This window comes from Orbicella franksi, chromosome 12 (assembly GCF_964199315.1).
Source record: "Orbicella franksi chromosome 12, jaOrbFran1.1, whole genome shotgun sequence".
NCBI lineage: Eukaryota > Metazoa > Cnidaria > Anthozoa > Scleractinia > Merulinidae > Orbicella > Orbicella franksi.
Window position 1 is genome coordinate 21210224 of NC_138156.1, and position 21938 is coordinate 21232161.

Below are 21938 nucleotides of genomic sequence, written 5' to 3' on the forward strand. Positions count from 1 at the left end.
ATAGCTTTCGAAACTGGGACTTGTATATCCTGGGGTTTGGTCGTTCTTGTCTAAATAATAATTGCTCAGTTTTTTTCAAAAAGAAAAGCCGAAAAAAAGAAAAATCATATTATCCCTACTAAGGATCTTCGTTGGAATTCCAAAGACTTAGTTTCGGATAATTTTTACAAGATATGACTCTGAATGAGAGAAAAAAGAATAAGAAATGAAAAGATTAGCAGAGCGAGGTTTTGATCCTCGGACCTCTGGGTTATGGGCCCAGCACGCTTCCACTGCGCCACTCTGCTGCTGACAGATACTGTGTTTAAATATTTAACTATGTACTTGACTGTCTTCCACTGGTGGCCGTTCATGACATGTAATGTTCTTTCTTGCCTGAAAATACCTAGTTGTTTTTTCGAGATCTGTCCAGCAGATTTTTCTATTATGGTAAGCTGTTTTAAGAAGCGAAGAGTGGTGCTTGTCCAAGAATTTATTAAAACAGGTGGTTTTTCATCAGCTTTCGTATACAAGCAGAGGCAAAAGAGAGCCCAGAAATGGTGTAATGCACTAAGGATGGGTTTAAAAACGATCAATACAAACCATTTGATGTGGCAAAGTTATAAAATTGTAGAACTAACTGACTGAAGAAAATAAGATTAACTGCTCACTGGCCATGGAAAGTTTGGTAAAACTCTTGGTCAGACTCTTGAACACCGTTAAATCGTTTTACTTCACATTTATTTGTGAAGGTAGTCGTGGCCGAGTGGTTAAGGCGATGGACTAGAAATCCATTGGGGTCACCCCGCGCAGGTTCGAATCCTGCCGACTACGTTGAACGATAACTTTTCTTTTTATTCTTGTGTGAATTCGAATCAGAACGCTACGGGTCTCCTCACTATCACTGAAAAAGTTGGACATTTACATGCAAGTGTGAATGACGAATTTTATAGCCTGAGAATCCAAAAGACAACATATGATTTTGACTTGTAATCGGAGTGGCTCCATAAAATGACTTCATTTTTTTAAACATTTTTAGTATTTAGATAGGTTTCTGAGAGTAACGGTGACGGCCGTAGCTAGTGACAGGAAGACCGAGGCACTTGCCTCCGTCATATGTTTTCGTTTTTGTTTGTTATAGTCATCTTTAACGCCCGTAATAGCTAGGAAGAGAATGAAACCATAGACATTGCCTCAGTCATAATTTTTTCATTGACATTGCCTCGGTCGTAATGTTTTCTGGCTACAGTCGTGGTGGTCGTTTTAAAACGCTTTAGTTTGGCTGTCGGAATTTGCGTTTTTGCGTTTTCAATCACTGACCGGCTTGGTGTTGCTTCCAGTTCTAGCCAGTTCTGACAAATGTAAAACGTAACCCTATACTAGCTGATGTTAATCTTTTTTCTTCCGGGAAATAAGCCAGCAATATTCGTAACAGTAAAATGGGAAAATAAAAAAAAAAATAGCAGAGCGAGGTTTTGATCCTCGGACCTCTGGGTTATGGGCCCAGCACGCTTCCACTGCGCCACTCTGCTGCTGACAGATAACAGTTGAAATAATTTGATATATGACCCAGTCAGCTCTTTCAAATGGTGCTTATAAACAGCTTTGAGCATTGGGGTTTAGTCTTAACAATCATTCTCTGTTGTTTCAGGAAAGAAAATAAAGTAAAAAAATAAAAACTTCGGAGCGTTCCGAACAAGAATATTACGTGAATTTCCGAGTCCTAATTTACTGACAACAATATAATAACCATAACAAATTAAAACGAAAAAAATAAAAACGATTTTTAGCAGAGCGAGGTTTTGATCCTCGGACCTCTGGGTTATGGGCCCAGCACGCTTCCACTGCGCCACTCTGCTCACGGATGACGTTTGGAAATAATTTTAAAACTCAACCTGGGACTTGCATATCCTGGAGTTTGTTCGTTTTTGTCTAAATAATATTTGCTCAGTTTTTTTCGAAACGAAAAGCTGAAGAAAAGAAAAACATTTTATCCCTACTAAGGATCTTCGTTGGAATTTTACAAGATATAACTGCAAGAAAAAAGTACAAGAAATAAAAAGATTAGCAGAGCGAGGTTTTGATCCGCGGACCTCTGGGTTATGGGCCCAGCACGCTTCCACTGCGCCACTCTAATGCTGACAGATACTGTGTTCAAATATTTAACTATGTACTTGACTGTCTTCCACTGGTGGCCGTTCATGACATGTAATGTTCTTTCTTGCCTGAAAATACCTAGTTGTTTTTTCGAGATCTGTCCAGCAGATTTTTCTATTATGGTAAGCTGTTTTAAGAAGCGAAGAGTAGTACTTGTCCAAGAATTTATTAATACAGGTGGTTTTTCATCAGCTTTCGTATACAAGCAGAGGCAAAAGGGAGCCCAGAAATGGTGTAATGCACTGAGGATGGGTTTAAAAACGATCAATACAAACCATTTGATGTAGCAAAGTTATAAAATTGTAGAACTAACCGACTGAAGAAAATAAAATTAACCGCTCACTCGCCGTGGAAAGTTTGGTAAAACTCTTGGTCAGACTCTTGAACACGTTTTAAATCGTTTTACTTCACATTTATTTGTGAAGGTAGTCGTGGCCGAGTGGTTAAGGCGATGGACTAGAAATCCATTGGGGTCACCCCGCGCAGGTTCGAATCCTGCCGACTACGTTGAAGGATACGTTTTCTTTTTATTCTTGTGTGAATTCGAATTAGAACGCTACCGTTCTCCCCTTTATCACTGGAAAAGTTCAACATTTACATGCATGTGTGAATCACGAATTTTACAAACTTTAATAGAATCCAGAAGACATCGTAGTTTTGATTTGTAATCGCAGTGGCTTTATAAAATGACTTAATTTTTGAACATTTTCAGTATTTAGATAGGTTTTGGAGAGTAATGGTCAGGGCCGTAGCAAGTAACAGGAAGACCGGGGCACTTGCCTCAGTCATTGTTTTTCGTTTTTGTTTTTTATAGTCAGCATAAAAGCCCTTTTAAAATACCTAGGAAGAGAATGGAACCATGGACATTGCCTCGGTCGTATTTTTTTCTGGCTACAGTCTTTATGGTTGTTTTAAAACGCTTTGTGTGCCTGTCGGAACTTGCGTTTTTGCGTTTTCAATCACTTATCAGCTTGGTGTTGCTTCCAGTTCTAGCCAGTTCTGAGTAATGTAAAACGTAACCCAAAACCAGCTGATGTTAATTTTTTCTTCCGGGAAATAAGCCAACAATATTCGTAAGAGTAAAATGGCAAAATTAAAAAAAATAGCAGAGCGAGGTTTTGATCCTCGGACCTCTGGGTTATGGGCCCAGCACGCTTCCACTGCGCCACTCTGCTGCTGACCGATAACAGATTAAATAATTTGATATTTGACCTAGTCAGCTCTTTCAAATGGTGCTTATAAACAGTTTTGAACATTAGGGTTTGGTCTTAATGATTATTCGCTATTGTTTCAAGAAAGAAAATAAAGTAAAAAATTAAAAAATTCAGAGCGTTCCGAACAATAATACTATGTGAATTTCCGAGTTCTAATCTACTGACAACAATATAATAACCATAACAAATTAAAAAGAACAAAATGAAAATTATTTTTAGCAGAGCGAGGTTTTGATCCTCGGACCTCTGGGTTATGGGCCCAGCACGCTTCCACTGCGCCACTCTGCTGCTGACAGGTAATGTCTTGAAATTTAACTATGCACTTGACTGTTTTCCACTGGTGGCTTTGAAAAACGGTCCGTTAATTATATGTAATGTTCTTTCTTGCCCAAATGAAATAAAAAGAAAAATTGTTGCTCCAACATAACAAGAAAAAGAAAGTCACTCTTGACTCATACCCTTCTGAGAGATTAGAAAATCCACGGTACGAACTAAACGGCCATTAAAAAAAATATAAAAACAATATTTAGCAGAGCGAGGTTTTGATCCTCCGACCTCTGGGTTATGGGCCCAGCACGCTTCCACTGCGCCACTCTGCTAACTAGTTATCATATAAAGAATTGAACTAGTATATCTACAGTAGTTATTCCATACTGCTTGTCTGTGTATCTGCAGGATTACATCGTCTTTTTACCAGAAGATTATTACAACGCTGGCCTTCTCAAAGATATACCACCAGGACCATGTATGTTACGGACCTCTAGGCCAGAGCACTGTGATATGTATACCTATTATGGCCTGAAAAGCCCTTCAATCGTGACCATGCCTGGCAGCCTCGCATACGCACACCCACTCAGAGGGCTCGCCGACATGTTCACTGATCCACGGTATAACTTAGATGAGCCACATCTGTCGAGCATGGCACTACTAGGAAGAAATCAGGTATTGTGCCTTAGTTTGTAAAATAAAGCGCTTTCAGTGGTTTTAGTGCAAAGCAATACCTAGCCCTCTAGTTGGCTTAAAGGAAATCAGTCAGGGCGTTTTGAGGTATTTCGGCCACGTACAAAATTACCTTTAAATTGAAGGAAACCTGAAAATAGTAGTTTACTAAGAGAGAAAAACACCGAAGAGACAATAATTAAACATAAAGGAACAAGGATGGTTACGGATGGCGAAGGCTAAGGCGGATTACAAACGACGAACCCGAAGAATTAACTTGTTGGGTTATTGAATTTTGCCGGTAAGTTGCTACCAAACTCTGCTATCCGTATGATTTCGTTAGCTCGAATCGCAGATGTCCAGGTCCCTCTTAAGCTTTCGGAAGGTGAAACCATGACACAAGATTAATCCAACCAGGAACAAACACAGTCATCGACGATTTTCCAAGCACGCAGACAATAGCCTGTTTAAAGAAAGGGTACTCAAGCTATGGACTTACAAGTTTATTACGCTTAGAAACAGTTTTTCTAAAACTTGTTTACTTTATGATGTTTACGGAAAGGATTGTGAAAAGATAGCCTGCGAGAGCATCCGGTTTTTTGGCTACCAAATGCTCTCGCAAGCTAGTAAAAAGATGGTGTTAGTGACGTTCCAAATGACAGCTACAAGTGTCGACAATTCATAATAAACTTACACATTTTGAATTTATTTTAAAGCCAACGATAGGTTTTGATATTACGGTACCGGGTTCCGGGCCTTACGTTCTCATGGTAACCTACCTGCACCCAGAGAGATTCATCCAGCGAGTATTTGTTACAGTGGGTCATCAGCGAGGGATGCTTGAGATTCTACCTTGCAAATACCAGTTTGCGTGCCGTCAGTTCGCTATGGATGACAACAAGCGGCCAAGAGCCTTTGAACTTAAGGCCACACCGGAGGTTAACGAGGTTAAGATTGAAAGCTCGGCTTCGGCGAAGATTGCCGTAGTAAGTATACATACGATAGATCATATCCGTATTCTCGGTATTAGACTGGAACTAGCTTGCGATGGAGGCTCATGCGGGAGAATATCATTAGCCTCAGTTGCAAGCTAGTTCCAGTCCAATACCGAGAATACGAATATGGTCTATTGTGTTATAAGGTCACCAGGTTGAGGAGGAGAATGGTACTGATAACATGACATAAACACTAAGCTTTATTCTGTTCATCCAAGGTTGTCGTTATGAATAATGCTTTTTCACGAGTGGCGTGCGGTTATACGACAGGGGATTTAGTAGCACAGCGCTCAGTGCGGACGAATCATGACGGTTCAGACTATCTGATTCACGTAGAACTGCACTTTGATTATCTTAGACTTGATGACAGGATAACAATGACAGCGATGACGATGACACTAACGATAATGACAATGATGTAGGCGACAACGATGATAATGACAGACAGACTAATTGATGTTCTGTTTTTATACAGAGTTCAATGACCGTCATACCTCAAGCCAAATGGAATACACAGTACGTCAAGCCAGAGTTGCTTTGTAGGATGTTCAATAAATCCTGTATCTCCTCGACATATCCAATACCTACAGACGCCATCCAGACGGCTGCATTTTCGCGCCGAAGTAAATATAGGGTAAGTATTGATTACTGTAGTACGTATCAAGGATTCATGGATGGGTTTTGAATTCACCTCTAAATAGAATGGTAAAAAGCTTTGTTATCGTTACGGTTATGACTTCCTTTGTTTAAACTTCTTGAATTACTTACCGTGTTGTTTTTCTTTCAGATGTTCACACTTTTCAATCAAGTTGTCAACGTCTCAGCATCGTATTATGTAATCATGCACTATCGGCAACCTCATAGTCTCTCGAAGAAGGTCGAGCAGATATCGATTATTGATTATGAAAAGCTGAACATCTCCGTCACTTTCCATTACTGCCCGACCGATCCTGGCTGTCGAGTTGTCATCGGAGAGGAAGAAAACCTGACTTTCCGGTTCAGCAAAGGAACCTTTACTGCGATCATTCAACATGAGAAACGAACTCAGCTGGTAGGAAAGACCAGTTCAAATATAATTTAAAATTTAATTTGTATGTCATGTATTCTTCACCTTCTAAGTATATTACGAACTCACAACGTGAACCGTTGCCAGTTGGCTTGATAGCGCTAGCTCAATTCTCCGCAGTTCAAATTTAATGTATCCCATAATGTATCCCATTGTTATAGCTGATTCTGTGCCCTTTGTTGGAAGACATCCGAACGAGAAATTTGAGCCACACGCGTTATTATTTGCATACCATTTTACAAGTGAGCCTCTGCCTATGTAATAAGTCCTATTGCTTTTTTGGGTTACTTTTATAGTTTTATATACTCCTGGTCCCAAAGGCTTCATACTCCACAAGCCTCCTAGAACTCCAGTCAAATGGCAGAGTTAATCAATTTTTACAAAACTGTGGCAAGGACCATTTCTATATTGATCCTACTCGCGGACGGCAGTGCCGAGAGGACGTGTTTTCTTTGACGATTCGTTTCAATGAAGAACCTTTGAAGTGCGATTGCAATGTGCTGGGCTCTAGATCCACAGCCTGTGATGAGTTCGGTGGGCAGTGTTTGTGTCGGACAAATGTGGTCGGCAGGAAGTGTGACAGATGTAAGCTTGGTCACTCTGGATTTCCACGCTGCAGGCGTAAGTAGTTTCCAGTGGCTCATTAGCTTGTCTGAAGAAAGGGGTTCAAATGTTTTAAGTCTTCCTCTAGCAAGCATTGGGAATCTTCTGATTCTGAGTATGTAACCCAAAAAAACCAATAAGCCACCAAATCAGCATGATACCATTAAGTACATCAGCATGACGTCATTGAGAATACGTCATGTTGCTAAGCAACGTCTCCTACCTATTCGTACCATACAATACACTATACAATACTGAATGAATACGGTTTCTAGAAGTTCAACATTAAATAGGGGAGGTTGGATGAAGAATGAAGTTTAATTTAGTTTTTCCAACTCTTGTCTTGTGGCTTAAGTTACATTACATTCTTACATTCTCTAGAGGATTTTGTCTTGTTATTTTCTAGGATGTGGCTGTCACGAGATGGGATCAGTGTCCCAAACTTGTACTTCGTACGGAAAGTGTCGCTGTAAGTCAGGATTTGGAGGATACAAGTGTGATAGATGTGTATCGTCTAGTTACTATGGATTCCCAGACTGCAAGTGTAAGTGACCACGTTAAATAATCTCACAGATAGTTGGACATATGGACGACCAAACTCCTAATTGTCATAATCTGCATCACTAAAACCCGTAGATTGCTCACGCAATCCACAGGTTAAAAATGTGCCAGTCTTTTTCACGCATTGATTCCTGCCTGAAGAAATATAGACCATTTTAAAGTCCTTTTCAATCTTCATCGGTTTCTTAGCTGAGCTAACGGTACCCCCACCCCTACCCTGATAAAATGTGGCAGCCAATCTGGCCGAAGCTTGTTGGATTCTCTCTACCGAAGAAAATACTAGCAAAGGTCGTCTTGCCTGAAAAAGTGGCATCGTATCGTAAACAATCTCAGGCTGACAGCAAACTTCTTTTCTTGGATTGAAAAAACTGAGGGTAGCAAAGGGTTTAAGTGTGACTCGTCATGAGGGCACCAAATCGTGTTGAACCCGACAAAAGCAACTCAAAGATATACTTGATTCGTGAATTATCAGTGAAAAGACCATTGCTAATAGTATGAAAGTGTCTGTGAATTTTGTTAATATTGGTGTGTGAAACGGGATCGCAGTCCCTCCCCCCTCCTCCCCCCTTTGCTACCCTCAAAACTTTGTTCAAAATAACAAGGCAGCTGGAAGATCGAGACTAGAAACGACTGTATTGAAAGAAAGACGTAACTAATGGCGGCCTTTTTTCCTGTCATTTAGTATGCGCCTGTAGCAATCTTGGATCGCTAAGCACGTTCTGTCGTTCAAGAGATGGCCAGTGCCAATGCAGGAGAAATTTCCAAGGTCAAAAATGTAATGAATGTAGGATCGGCTTCTACGATTTCCCAAGGTGCAAGGCGTGCAACTGTAACCCAGCTGGGATCAAATTACTGCCAGGACAAACAAACGGCTGTGGATCTGTCAACAATGTAAGATATAACATCATTGGGAAAGTGCAAAGTTCTCTTAAACAAATTCATTTTATTTATTAAGGGACGGACCATTATTTTTTTGAGGGATGGTGGGTTGGGGCAATGTTCTGTGGCATGAATTTTTTTATCACCTTTAGGTTGTGCATGGGTCTTTTGGTGGGCAAAAGCTTCTGCAAGAATGTTTTTTAACATCCACAAACAGGACCTGGACAGGCATGTACTCGATTTTTTCTCCCATGGCTCCCCTTGCACGATATTTTTTCATCAGTTTTTGCAGTGCAGAATTTGTTTTGGAAATTGCCCAATCCCACCCCCCCCCCCCCCGCCCCAGCTCCCTGAAAAAAATAATGGTTCGCCTCTAATGTATCAAACACGAAATACCGTGTTTAACCACCTTGCCTAACACCTAGAAGAGAATTGAAATTACGACGCGTAGCAAGATACTTTTGTCGAAGTTCCAGGTCTTTGTAATGTTTGTAAAAAGCTCCGTTTTTATGAGGGAGCACTGTGGACGATAAACCTAACCGTAGAAATAAAGCTGCCTTTTCAAATTTCTCCGGCGTAGTGTGGACAAGGCCTCAGACATCTTTTTAACGGTTTTTTTTTTCTGCTTTCTTCAGACCCACTGCAGATGCAAAGACAACGTGATAGGTGAAGACTGTGACAACTGTAAGGCCTTTCACTTTAATCTTCAAATAAATAACCCGTTGGGTTGTCAGGCATGTGACTGCGACACCAATGGAACTCTGGGAACGATCAAGACATGCCACGAGTCGAGTGGACAGTGTTTATGTAAGAGTCACGTGACAGGCCGACAGTGTGAACGGTGTAAAGAAGGCTACTACAGTTTGAAAGGCCAGAACGTCTTTGGATGTAAACGTGAGTAGACCATGCTGAGTATTCGAAACATTTATTCCCAAGAGTAATCCCTCTCAGTTTATTTGTAGATATGGTATACAGCCCATCCGCGAATAATGTTACCACGCGTGTTGCGTGGATGTTTTTGTGGAGGATGAAAACGCGTGTAAAGCCGCTTGGGCTGACCATGTGAGAAAAATGCGTGTCACACGATTGGCTATTTCCAAACCCTCTTGGGATTTCTGAAGCCAAAAGTGATCTAAAAATAACTGGAGAGGGATTACCCTGGAAATAAGACCTGTATGGGGAATGAACTCTCTCACTCTTCATCCCCTCTTAGCAATACCTAGTAATGCTATGTATGTTGGTCAAAATGATAGTCATTATCAGACATTACCCAGCTTAAGGTTTAGAGAGAGTTAAAAGCTTATCACCCGAGGAGCTTCTGGAGAGAGTGATTTAACTAGAAAAAATGTTGCATTTTATATTGCTGTAGTAGTCGCGGCCGAGTGGTTAAGGCGATGGACTTGAAGTCCATTGGGGCCTCCCCGCGCAGGTTCGAATCCTGCCGACTACGAAGAACGGATTTCTATTTTGGCTTTGCACAGAGAATGTTTTTGATTATTTGGTAATGAATAAGTCCGAACGCATTATACCTTTGAACTTCCGACGGGAGCAGGAAGACCTGAAGCACGACAACGCCCATCATTTTGCCAACACAATCTGAAGTTTTAGTTACATAACACTTGAAAATCCAAAATTCAAAAGCTACACCCTGCCAAAAACTCGGAAACCAATGTCTTCACAAGGCGATCCTCGAACACAGGGTATGGTTTCCCTCGCTTAGTAGGCGATCGATATTTTTGTTGCTTGTGTTGTCCTGCGTTTGGTGCCAATTGCATGGTTTTCCTTAAATAGGATTGTGCAAAATAAGTACAAATAGGCGGTAAAACGCCTTTAAACATTCCAATAGATAAAAAAAAAAATAAATAACTAGCAGAGCGAGGTTTTGATCCTCGGACCTCTGGGTTATGGGCCCAGCACGCTTCCACTGCGCCACTCTGCTACTGACGGACAACTATGGATTTACAACCTTTTTTAATCGGTAGCTCTCCCCTGTTTCTTGCTTTAAAAAGAGCGTGTGTGTGTGTGTTCTTTTTTTTCTTCACTGTGTCCTTAGACCCAGACTAAAACAACGCTGTAATTCAAACGTGGTTAAATCTTCTTGACAGAGTTTTAAATCGATTTTCTACTTCGCTTTATGTCGACAAGGTAGTCATGGCCGAGTGGTTAAGGCGATGGACTCGAAATCCATTGGGGTCTCTCCGCGCAGGTTCGAATCCTGCTGACTACGATAAACTGCTGTCTATTTTGGTTTTGCACTGAGAATGTTATTATTATTATTATTATTATTATAAATTTATAAGGGTTGTAAAGAACGAGTGTAATTTGTAATTCGTTTGTAAGTTAGTATTTACCTGACATATATATTGTCCTAAGAATTTTTACAGTTGTAATTTTTTATAAGCCACTAATAAACATTATTATTGAAATTATTATTATTATTATTATTATTATTATTATTATTATTATTATTATTACTTCGTTCGACAATAAGTCCGAACGCCTTAAAATACTTAGGAAACTTCCGACGGTAGTAGCCTGTATGTGGACCTGAAGCACGACAACGCCCATCATTTTTCAAAACCATCTGAAGTTTTAGGTTCAAAGGACTTGAAAATTAAAAATGAACAAAGCATACCGTGTCGAAAACGTATTTTTTGTATTCTCGGAAACCAATGTCTTCACAGGGTGATCCTTGAACCCAGGATTTCATTACTATCGCTTCTTGCCGATCCAAGTGCGTTCTCCCGCGTTTGTCTCCAATTGCATGGTTTTCCTTTAATTTGATCGATGCAAATTAAGTAAAACTGGTAGTAAATTAAAATGCCTTTAAACATCCTTAGAGGTAAAAAAAATTACTAGCAGAGCCAGGTTTTGAACCTCGGACCTCTGGGTTATGGGCCCAGCACGCTTCCACTGCGCCACTCTGCTACTGTAACGAATACTACTCTTTGTTAACCTCATTCACGTTGTCTTGGTGAAAAAGTCTCTTAATGAAGGCCTCTTTTGTACTTTTGAATTGCCAAGGTAGTCGTGGCCGAGTGGTTAAGGCGATGGACTAGAAATCCATTGGGGTCTCCCCGCGCAGGTTCGAATCCTGCCGACTACGAAGAACGGGCGTCTATTTTGGCTTTGCACGGAGAATGTTTTTGATTATTTGGCAATAACCAAGTCCGAACACGTTATATCTTTGAACCTACCACGGGAGTAGCAAGACCTGAAGCACGACAACGCCTTTCATTTTGAAATACTCATCTGAACCTTTGTTTTCAAAAGACTTGAAATTAAAAATTAAAAAAGCATGTCGTGTCAAAAACGTGTTTTTTTCATATTCGGAAACCGACATCTTCACAAGGAGATCCTTGAGCCACGCTCGCTAATTCCCGATCCAAGTGTGTTCTCCCTCGTGTGTCTCCAATTGAATGGTTTTTCTTTAATTTGATCGGTGCAAATTAAGTAAAATTGGCAGTACGTTTAAACGCCTTTAAACATTCTTATAGGTAAAAACATACTAGCAGAGCGAGGTTTTGATCCTCGGACCTCTGGACCATCTCACTCGAAAATTAAGACTTGAAAATTGAAAATGAAACAAAGCATATCGTGCCGAAAACTTATTTTTTTCAGTTCTTGGAAACCAATATCTTCACAAGGAGATCCTTGAACCCAGGTTATCATTGCTCTCGCTGAATTGCCGATTCCAAACGCGCTTGGCGCCAAATGCATGGTTTTTCTTTAATTTGAGTGGTAGAAAACAAGTAAAATAGGCTGTAAGTCGCCTTTAAACATCCATAGAGGTAAAAAAAAATACTAGCAGAGCGAGGTTTTGATCCTCTTGGGTTTTGGGCCCAGCACGCTTCCGCTGCGCCACTCTGCTACTTTGACGGAATCTGCTCCTTGTCAACCTCCTTCACGTTGTTTTGGGAAAAATATCTTTGTTTAACGTCTCTTTTGTACTTTTGAACGGGTTTGAACTGTGAAGGTAGTCGTTCCCGAGTGGTTAAGGCGATGGACTTGAAATCCATTGGGGTCACCCCGCGCAGGTTCGAATCCTGCCGACTACGAAGAGCTTTTTCCTTCTTTTTTAGCTTTGAACAGCAAATGTTACGAAATAATCTTTTCTTAACGAGCAAGTTTGATCGCAATCAAATGATAACTTTGAACCTCCTACGGGAGTATAAAGGCCTGACGGCGCGCTTCATTTAGTAACATACAGAATCATTTTGACTTTTTTAGTTTCTTAGGACTAAAAATGAAAGATGAAAAAGGATATAATCGTGTCAAAAACTTAGTTTTTCACTCTCAGACACCAATACGTTCACAAGGCCAACGTCAAAAGCGAGGTATTACCCTTGCTTAATATTGGATATAGTGGATATTTTTTAGCACTTTTTCTCCCACTCTTTTCGCCGGCTGCATAGTTTTTCTTTAAGTTGGTTGGTGGACAATAAGTAAAAATAACAAGTAAAGCGTCTTCAGACATTCTTTTATGTAATAAAAAAATATTTCTAGCCGAGCGAGGTTTTGATCCTCGGACCTCTGGGTTATGGGCCCAACACGCTTCCACTGCGCCACTCTGTTGCTGACCGATACTACTTTTCATTCACATTGTCTTGTTAAAACATCTCTTTGTGAACGCCCCTTTTGTACTTTTGTAAACTTCGAGTCACAGGATTGGCTAATTGTAGATCCTCCTGGGATTTCAGAAGCCTAAAGTGATCTAAAAATAACTGGAGATGGATTACCTTGTTGGGAATAAGACCTGTATGGGGAATTGATGAAGTCTCGTACTTTTCATCATCTCTTATAGTAACACTATGTATGTTGGTCTGAAGTCAAAATGCTAGACATTATCAGAAATTACCCAGCTTTAGTTTCAGAGAGAGCAGAAGCTTATCACCTGAGTAGCTTGTGGAGGCAGTGATTAAACTAGAAAAAAAAGTAGTAGTCGTGGCCGAGTGGTTAAGGCGACGGACCGCCCTCCGCCCCCTAAGTTTGGCTAAAGAAAGAAGAAATCACAGAAGGAAGAAAAGTCGGCAGGTCAAGCAGAACAAAACCCACCCCCCTCCCCAGCTCTAGGTCTTGATCCGCCATTGCTTTGAACAGTAAATGTGTCGGAATGATATTTTGACAACAAGAAAGTTTGATCGCGATCAAATGATACCTTTTGAACCTCCACCGAAAGTTTAAAGGCCTGATGGACGGAAGCTTGTTTGATTTAGTAACAAACAAAATCATTTGGAATTTTTAGTTTCATAGTACTTTAAAATGAAAAAGGAATAGCGTGTCCAAAATGTATTTTTTTTTACTCTCGGGCACCAATACGTTTACAAGGCCAACCTCGCACGCGAGACATTACTCTTCAGTGTTTCAGCCAGAAAATTTTACTTGAGGGCCAAATTGGCCCCTGAAGATCTTTTTAGGGGCCAATTTTTAGGAAAGGGGCCAATAAATTGAAAGCTACAGAAGGAAAAAATGCATCAGGGTACCAAGAAAAATAAAGCAGCTTATTAGGATCTACGATAAAATTTAATAGTAAGTGCTTTTTGAAGTGTTTCTACTCTATAAAGTTTCGTTTACCAGTATGAAGGATCCGTGCATTACGAGAGAACAATCCTTAGGCGTGCATGACGTAGTCAATGATCAAGGGTGTGCAATGCACTATAGGGCGTTTCTTAACACGGTCAGCCATTTGAAAGTTTTCCGATGTGAGAGAATCAATACAGCAAATAGCACAGCAAAGCAAAAGGACGGATTGGCTTCTTTTCTTTTGTCGAATGTTTTCAATATGATTTTCTAGAAGGACATTATGTGTGACAAAATAACCGTTGTTGATCGTCAACACAGAGAAATGTAGTCGCCATTATGGGGACTAAACCAGAATTTTTGGTCGCCAAGGATGAAATGTTAGTTACATTGGCGACCGATATGGTCGCAATTTAGAGCCCTGGGATAGCTTTTTAAATACTATGTCTGAGTTAAGCCTGCAGCCTTGTAAAACGAAAGGGCCAAATTGGCCCTTTTTTCGTTTATCTTTAATTTGATTGGTGGAAAATAAGTAAAAAGCAGTAAAACGTCTTCAGACATTCTTTTAAGTAGAAAAAAACTATTAGCAGAGCGAGGTTTTGATCCTCGGACCTCTGGGTTATGGGCCCAGCACGCTTCCACTGCGCCACTCTGCTGCTGACGAGGAACTGAGGATTTACAACCTTTTTTAATCGGTTGCTCTTACTAATCTACTTTATATGCCACATGGTCCTCCCTTGTTCTTTGTTTATAAAAAGCGTGTGCGTGTGTTCTTTTTTTTCTTCACCGTATCTTTAAAGCCAAACTGAAACGATGCTGTAATTTAATCCTGGTTAAATCTTCTTCACAGAGTTTTTAATCGATATTTTGCTTAGCGGTTTGTTGACAAGGTAGTCGTGGCCGAGTGGTTAAGGCGATGGACTCGAAATCCATTGGGGTCCCCCCGCGCAGGTTCGAATCCTGCCGACTACGATAAACTGATGTCTATTTTGGTTTTGCACAGAGATTGTTTTTATTATTATTATTTTATTCGACAATAAGTCCGAACGCAGTAAAATACTTAGGAACCTTCCGACGGTAGTAGTCTGTAGGGAGACCTGAAGCACGACAACGCCAATCATTTTTCAAAAACCATCTGAAGTTTTAGCTTCATAGGACTTGAAAATTTAAAATGAACAAAGCATACCGTGTGGAAAACGTATTTTTTTGTATTCTCGGAAACCAATGTTTTCACAGGGTGATCCTTGAACCCAGGATTTCATTACTCTTCCTTCTCGCCGATCCAGGTGCGTTCTCCCGCGTTTGTCTCCAATTGCATGGTTTTCCTTTAATTTGATCGGTGCAAATTAAGTAAAACTGTCAGTAAGTTAAATGCCTTTAAACATTCTTAGAGGTAAAAAAAAAAACAACTACTAACAGAGCGAGGTTTTGATACTCGGACCTCTGGGTTGTGGTCCCAGCACGCTTCCACTGGGCCACTCTGCCACTGTAACGAATACTACTCTTTGTTAACCTCATTCACGTTGTCTTGTTAAAAAACTCTCTTTGTGAACGCCTCTTTTGTACTTTTGAACGAGTTTGAATTGCAAGGTAGTCGTGGCCGAGTCGTTAAGGCGATGGACTAGAAATCCATTGCGGTCTCCCCGCGCAAGTTCGAATTCGTCCGACTACTAAGAACGGACTGTCTATCTTGGCTTTGCATAGAAAATGTTTTGATCATTTTGTGATAAATAAGTCCGAACGCATTATACCTTTGAGTGTCCGACGGGAGCAGGAAAGCACGGCACGGCTCTGCATTTTGGCAACATAATCTGAAGTTTTAGTTTCATAAGACTTGAAAATTAAAACTTGAAAAGCTACACCGTGCCAAAAACTCGGAAACCAATATCTTCACAAGGCGATCCTCAAACACAGGGTATCATTACCCTCGCTTCCACTGCGCCACTCTGCTACTGTAACGAATACCACTCTTTGTTAACCTCATTCACGTTGTCTTGGTGAAATATTCTCTTCGTGAACGTCTCTTTTGTACTTTTGAACGAGGTTGAGTTGCCAAGGTAGTCGTGGCCGAGTGGTTAAGGCGATGGACTAGAAATCCACTGGGGTCTCCCCGCGCAGGTTCGAATCCTGCCGACTACGAATAACGGATGTCTATTTTGGCTTTGCACGGAGAATGTTTTTGGTTATTTGGCAATAACCAAGTCCGAACGCGTTATATCTTTGAACCTACGACGGGAGTAGCAAGACCTGAAGCACGACAACGCCTTTCATTATGAAATACTCATCTGAACTTTTAGTTTCAAAAGACTTGAAATTAACAATGAAAAAAGCATATCGTGTCAAAAACGTATTATTCATTCTCGGAAATCAATATCTTCACAAGGAGATCCTTGAACCACGCTCGCTACTTGCCGATCCATTTGCGTTCTCCCTCGTTTGTTTCCAATTGCATGGTTTTCCTTTAACGGCGATCGGTGCAAATTAAGTAAAACAGGCAGTAAATTAATTAAAACGCCTTTAAACATCCTTAGAGGTAAAAAAAAGTTACTAGCAGAGCGAGGTTTTGATCCTCGGACCTCTGGGTTATGGGCCCAGCACGCTTCCACTGCGCCACTCTGCTGCTGACGGTTTGTCTTGAAATATTTAATTTGACAGCTTTCCTCTGGTGGCCGTTCATTACATCTAATGTTCCTTCTTCCCTGAATAAAAATCGAACGCAGAAAGAAAAAGAGAATCACCCTCGGTTCATAAGTTTCTTAGAGATTGGAAAATTGAATTTACCGACAAAATTGTTTTTAAAAAAAAGTGAAAAAAACCATGTTTAGCAGAACGAGGTCTCGATCCTCGGACCTCTGGGTTATGGGCCCAGCACGCTTCCACTGCGCCACTCTGCTACTGACGGACTGTGGATTTACAGCCGTTTTTAATCGGTTGCTGTTACTAAGCTGCTTCATGTCCCGCGTGGACCTCCTTTGTTCCTTGTGTATAAGAATGGTGTGTGCTTTCTTTGTTTGTTTTCTTCACCGTATCCTTAGAGCCAAACTGTAACGATGCAGTAATTAATTAAAAGTGGTTTAATCTTCTTGACCGAGTTTTAAATCAATTTTCTGCTTAGCATAACGTTGACAAGGTAGTCGTGGCCGAGTGGTTAAGGCGATGGACTAGAAATCCATTGGAGTCTCCCCGCGCAGGTTCGAATCCTGCCGACTACGAAAAACTGATGTCTATTTTGGCTTTGTCCAGAGAATGTTTCTTAGTATTTGACATAATCAAGTCCAAACGCATTAAAATACCTAGGGACTTCTGACGGTGGTAGCCTGTAGGGAGACCTGTAGCACGACAACGCCCATCATTTTTCAAAAACCATCTGAAGTTTTAGTTTCAAAAAACTTGAAAATTAAAAATGAAAAAAGCATATCGTGTCGAAAACTTATTTGTTTCATTCTGGAAACCAATATCTTCACAAAGAGATCCTTGAACCGAGCATGTCATTACCCTGGTTGAATTGCCGATTCCAAACGCGCTCTCCAGTGCTTGGCGCCCATTGCATGTTTTTTTTTCTTTAATGTGATCGGTAGAAAAGAAGTAAAAGGCTGTAAATTGCCTTTAAACATTCTTGGAGGTAAGAAAAAAATACTAGCAGAGCGAGGTTTTGATCCTCGGACCTCTGGGTTGTGGGCCCAGCACGCTTCCACTGCGCCACTCTGCTGCTGACGAGTAACTATGGATTTATAACTGTTTTTTCTCGGTTGCTCTTACCTCTGCTTTTTATGCCACATGGTTCTCCCTTGTTCCATGTTTTATAAAAAGTTTGTATGTTTGTTATTTTTTTTGCTTTAAAATGAGAAACTTTTTCCTTCACTTTATGGTGAAACGATAGTATAATTTAAAATGGTTAAATCTTCTTGACCGAGTTTCAAATCAATTTGCTGCTTATTAGCGTTACGTTGACCAGGTAGTCGTGGCCGAGTGATTGAGGCAATGGACTAGAAATCCACTGGGGTCTCCCCGCGCAGGTTCGAATCCTGCCGACTACGAAGAGCTGTTCTCTTCTTTTTTGGCTTTGAATAGTAAATAATTATTTGGAAATGATCTTTTGACAACAAGCAAATTCGATCGCAATCAAATAATACTTTTAAACCTCCGACGAAAGGTTAAAGGCCTGAAGCACGGAAACGCGTTTCATTTAGTAACATACAGAATCAGTTGAATTTTCAGTTTCATAGGACTTTTAAAAATGAAAAAAAGAATAGCGTGTCAAAAATGTGCTTTGTTACTCTCAGACACCAATTTATTTACAAGGCCAACCTCGTAGGCGAGACAGTACCTTTGCTTAAAATTGCCGATCGATATTTTTGTTGCGCCCGTTCTCCCGCCCTTGTCGCCCGTTGTACGGTTTTTCTTTAATTTAATTGGTAGAAGATGAGTGAAAAGGAGCAGTAAAATGTCTTCAGGCATTCTTTTAAGTTTAGAAGAAACTATTAGCAGAGCGAGGTTTTGATCCTCGGACCTCTGGGTTATGGGCCCAACACGCTTCCACTGCGCCACTCTGCTGCTGACGGAAAATGTCTTGAAATTTAACTATGGACCTGAATGTTTTCCACTAGTGGATTTTAAAATTGGTCCTTTAATTATATGTAATGTTTTTTCATTTTTTTGCCTGAATAAAATAAAAAGAAAATTTGTTGCTCCAACATAATGAGAAAAAGAACATCATTCTCAACTCATACCCTTCTGAGGGATTAGATAATCTAATGTACGAACAAAACGACCATTAAAATGTAAACACGATATTTTAGCAGAGCGAGGTTTTGATCCTCGGACCTCTGGGTTATGGGCCCAGCACGCTTCCACTGCGCCACTCTGCTGCTGACAGATACTTCTCGTAATTTACATTGTCTTGCTAAAACATCTCTTTGTGAACGCCTCTTTTGTACTTTTGTAAAATTCGAGTCACAGGATTGGCTAATTCTAGATTCTCCGGGATCTATGAAGTCTAAAGTGATCTAAAAATAACTTAAGAGGGATTACCTTGTTGGGAATAAGACCCGTATGGGAGATGAACTCTCTTACTCTTTATCCTCTCTTAACAATACCTAGTAACGCTGTGTATGCTGGTCTGAGGTCAAAATGATAGACATTATTAAAAATTACCCTGCTTTAGTTTCAGAGAGAGCAGAAGCTTACCACCTGAGTGGCTTCTGGAGACAATGATTTAACGAGAGAAAGTTGTAATTGACATCACCGTAGTAGTGGTGGCGGAGTGGTTAAGGCGATGGACTTGAAATCCATTGGGGTTTTCCCGCGCAGGTTCGAATCCTGCCGACTACGAAGAGCTGTTCTCTTCTTTTTTGGCTTTGAATAGTAAATAATTATTTGGAAATGATCTTTTGACAACAAGCAAATTCGATCGCAATCAAATAATACTTTTAAACCTCCGACGAAAGGTTAAAGGCCTGAAGCACGGAAACGCGTTTCATTTAGTAACATACAGAATCAGTTGAATTTTCAGTTTCATAGGACTTTTAAAAATGAAAAAAAGAATAGCGTGTCAAAAATGTGCTTTGTTACTCTCAGACACCAATTTATTTACAAGGCCAACCTCGTAGGCGAGACAGTACCTTTGCTTAAAATTGCCGATCGATATTTTTGTTGCGCCCGTTCTCCCGCCCTTGTCGCCCGTTGTACGGTTTTTCTTTAATTTAATTGGTAGAAGATGAGTGAAAAGGAGCAGTAAAATGTCTTCAGGCATTCTTTTAAGTTTAGAAGAAACTATTAGCAGAGCGAGGTTTTGATCCTCGGACCTCTGGGTTATGGGCCCAACACGCTTCCACTGCGCCACTCTGCTGCTGACGGAAAATGTCTTGAAATTTAACTATGGACCTGAATGTTTTCCACTAGTGGATTTTAAAATTGGTCCTTTAATTATATGTAATGTTTTTTCATTTTTTTGCCTGAATAAAATAAAAAGAAAATTTGTTGCTCCAACATAATGAGAAAAAGAACATCATTCTCAACTCATACCCTTCTGAGGGATTAGATAATCTAATGTACGAACAAAACGACCATTAAAATGTAAACACGATATTTTAGCAGAGCGAGGTTTTGATCCTCGGACCTCTGGGTTATGGGCCCAGCACGCTTCCACTGCGCCACTCTGCTGCTGACAGATACTTCTCGTAATTTACATTGTCTTGCTAAAACATCTCTTTGTGAACGCCTCTTTTGTACTTTTGTAAAATTCGAGTCACAGGATTGGCTAATTCTAGATTCTCCGGGATCTATGAAGTCTAAAGTGATCTAAAAATAACTTAAGAGGGATTACCTAGTTGGGAATAAGACCCGTATGGGAGATGAACTCTCTTACTCTTTATCCTCTCTTAACAATACCTAGTAACGCTGTGTATGCTGGTCTGAGGTCAAAATGATAGACATTATTAAAAATTACCCTGCTTTAGTTTCAGAGAGAGCAGAAGCTTACCATCTGAGTGGCTTCTGGAGACAATGATTTAACGAGAGAAAGTTGTAATTGACATCACCGTAGTAGTGGTGGCGGAGTGGTTAAGGCGATGGACTTGAAATCCATTGGGGTTTTCCCGCGCAGGTTCGAATCCCGCCGACTACGAAGAGCTGTTCTCGTTTTAGGCAGATCTAGGGGAGAGGTCCGGGGGGCCTGCACCCCCGCCTTATTTTGGGTAAAAAAGAAGAAATAACACAGGGAAGAAAAGGCGCAGGGCAAGCAAACAAAATCGCTTCCCCCCCCTCCCTTAGCTCTAGGTCTCTAGGCCACGTGATATTTTGACAACAAGCAAGTTTGATCGCAATCAAATGATACCTTTTGAACCTCCACCAAAAGTTTAAAGGCCTGTTTGACGGAAGCGCGTTTCATTTAGGAACAAACAAAATGATTTGGAATTTTTAGTTTCATAGTTTCATAGTTTCAAAAAGGAACAGCGTGTCAAAAATGTATTTTTTTTTACTCTCGGACACTAATACGTTTACAAGGCCAACCTCGCACGGCAGACATTAGCCTTGCTTAATATTGTCGATCGATATTTTTGTTGCGCGTGTTCTCTCGCGCTTGTTGTCGGTTGCATGATTTTTGTTTAATTTGATTGGTGGAAAATAAGTAAAAAGAAGCAGTAAAACGTCGAAGCTATTAGCAGAGCGAGGTTTTGATCCTCGGACCCCTGGGTTATGGGCCCAGCACACTTCCACTGCGCCACTCTGCTGCTGACAGGTAATGTCTTGAAATATTTAACTTAACAGCTTTCCTTTGGTCGCCGTTCATTACATCTAATGTTCCTTCTTTCCTGAATAAAAAGCGTCGAAATAGAAAATCACTCTCGGTTCATGAGCTTCTTAGAGATTCGAAAATCGAATTTACCGACAAAATTGTTTAACATGGCGAACATAAAATAAAAATAAAAATAAAATAAAAAAAAAACCTATTTAGCAGAGCGAGGTTTTGATCCTCGGACCTCTGGGTTATGGGCCCAGCACGCTTCCACTGCGCCACTCTGCTGCTGACGGACAACTATGGATTTACAACCATTTTTAATCGGTTGTTGTTACTAAGGAGCTTCATGTCCCGTGTGGACCTCCTTTGTTCGTTGTGTATAAAACTCGTGTGTGTGTTCTTTTTTTGTTTTTTTCACCTCATCCTTAGAACCAAACTAACACGATGCTGTAATTTAAACGTGGTTAAATCTTCTAGACAACGTTTTAAATCGATTCTTTTTATGTTGACAAGGTAGTCGTGGCCGAGTGGTTAAGGCGATGGACTCGAAATCCATTGGGGTCTTCCCGCGCAGGTTCGAATCCTGCAGACTACGATAAACTGGTCTCTATTTTGACTTTGCACAGAAAATGATTTTTATCATTTGGTAATAAACAAGAATGAACACGTTAAAATACCTTGGAACTTCCGACGGTAGTAACCTGTAGGGAGACCTGAAGCGCGACAACGCCCATCATTTTTTAAAAATCATCTGAAGTTTTAGTTTCATAAGACTTGAATATTAA

At 40.5% G+C, this 21938-nt stretch overlaps 1 protein-coding gene and 17 non-coding genes across 18 annotated transcripts in view; 14 read left to right on the forward strand and 4 right to left on the reverse strand.

The window, feature by feature from the left end:
• The window catches only part of LOC145463628 (uncharacterized), a 75367-nt gene that overhangs the window by 33035 nt on the left and 20394 nt on the right, over positions 1-21938 (forward strand). Inside the window, exons 18-25 of the mRNA XM_081447389.1 lie at positions 4026-4292; positions 5006-5275; positions 5760-5918; positions 6072-6335; positions 6647-6971; positions 7360-7497; positions 8197-8405; positions 9029-9287. Coding sequence (XP_081303515.1) covers positions 4026-4292; positions 5006-5275; positions 5760-5918; positions 6072-6335; positions 6647-6971; positions 7360-7497; positions 8197-8405; positions 9029-9287 — 1891 coding nt within the window. The remainder of the gene's footprint in view (positions 1-4025; positions 4293-5005; positions 5276-5759; positions 5919-6071; positions 6336-6646; positions 6972-7359; positions 7498-8196; positions 8406-9028; positions 9288-21938) is intronic.
• Trnam-cau (transfer RNA methionine (anticodon CAU)) lies at positions 216-287 on the reverse strand. Its single transcript has one exon. It is a non-coding gene; the product is annotated as a tRNA-Met (tRNA).
• On the forward strand, positions 732-813 carry Trnas-aga (transfer RNA serine (anticodon AGA)). Its single transcript has one exon. It is a non-coding gene; the product is annotated as a tRNA-Ser (tRNA).
• Trnam-cau (transfer RNA methionine (anticodon CAU)) lies at positions 1440-1511 on the reverse strand. The gene has a single exon. It is a non-coding gene; the product is annotated as a tRNA-Met (tRNA).
• Trnam-cau (transfer RNA methionine (anticodon CAU)) lies at positions 1767-1838 on the reverse strand. Its single transcript has one exon. It is a non-coding gene; the product is annotated as a tRNA-Met (tRNA).
• Trnas-aga (transfer RNA serine (anticodon AGA)) lies at positions 2562-2643 on the forward strand. Its single transcript has one exon. It is a non-coding gene; the product is annotated as a tRNA-Ser (tRNA).
• Positions 9762-9843, forward strand: Trnas-uga (transfer RNA serine (anticodon UGA)). The gene has a single exon. It is a non-coding gene; the product is annotated as a tRNA-Ser (tRNA).
• Trnas-cga (transfer RNA serine (anticodon CGA)) lies at positions 10539-10620 on the forward strand. The gene has a single exon. It is a non-coding gene; the product is annotated as a tRNA-Ser (tRNA).
• Positions 11418-11499, forward strand: Trnas-aga (transfer RNA serine (anticodon AGA)). The gene has a single exon. It is a non-coding gene; the product is annotated as a tRNA-Ser (tRNA).
• Positions 12370-12451, forward strand: Trnas-uga (transfer RNA serine (anticodon UGA)). Its single transcript has one exon. It is a non-coding gene; the product is annotated as a tRNA-Ser (tRNA).
• Positions 14804-14885, forward strand: Trnas-cga (transfer RNA serine (anticodon CGA)). The gene has a single exon. It is a non-coding gene; the product is annotated as a tRNA-Ser (tRNA).
• Trnas-aga (transfer RNA serine (anticodon AGA)) lies at positions 15971-16052 on the forward strand. Its single transcript has one exon. It is a non-coding gene; the product is annotated as a tRNA-Ser (tRNA).
• On the forward strand, positions 17044-17125 carry Trnas-aga (transfer RNA serine (anticodon AGA)). The gene has a single exon. It is a non-coding gene; the product is annotated as a tRNA-Ser (tRNA).
• Trnav-cac (transfer RNA valine (anticodon CAC)) lies at positions 17551-17622 on the reverse strand. Its single transcript has one exon. It is a non-coding gene; the product is annotated as a tRNA-Val (tRNA).
• Trnas-aga (transfer RNA serine (anticodon AGA)) lies at positions 17869-17950 on the forward strand. Its single transcript has one exon. It is a non-coding gene; the product is annotated as a tRNA-Ser (tRNA).
• On the forward strand, positions 19163-19244 carry Trnas-uga (transfer RNA serine (anticodon UGA)). The gene has a single exon. It is a non-coding gene; the product is annotated as a tRNA-Ser (tRNA).
• Positions 20457-20538, forward strand: Trnas-uga (transfer RNA serine (anticodon UGA)). Its single transcript has one exon. It is a non-coding gene; the product is annotated as a tRNA-Ser (tRNA).
• On the forward strand, positions 21667-21748 carry Trnas-cga (transfer RNA serine (anticodon CGA)). The gene has a single exon. It is a non-coding gene; the product is annotated as a tRNA-Ser (tRNA).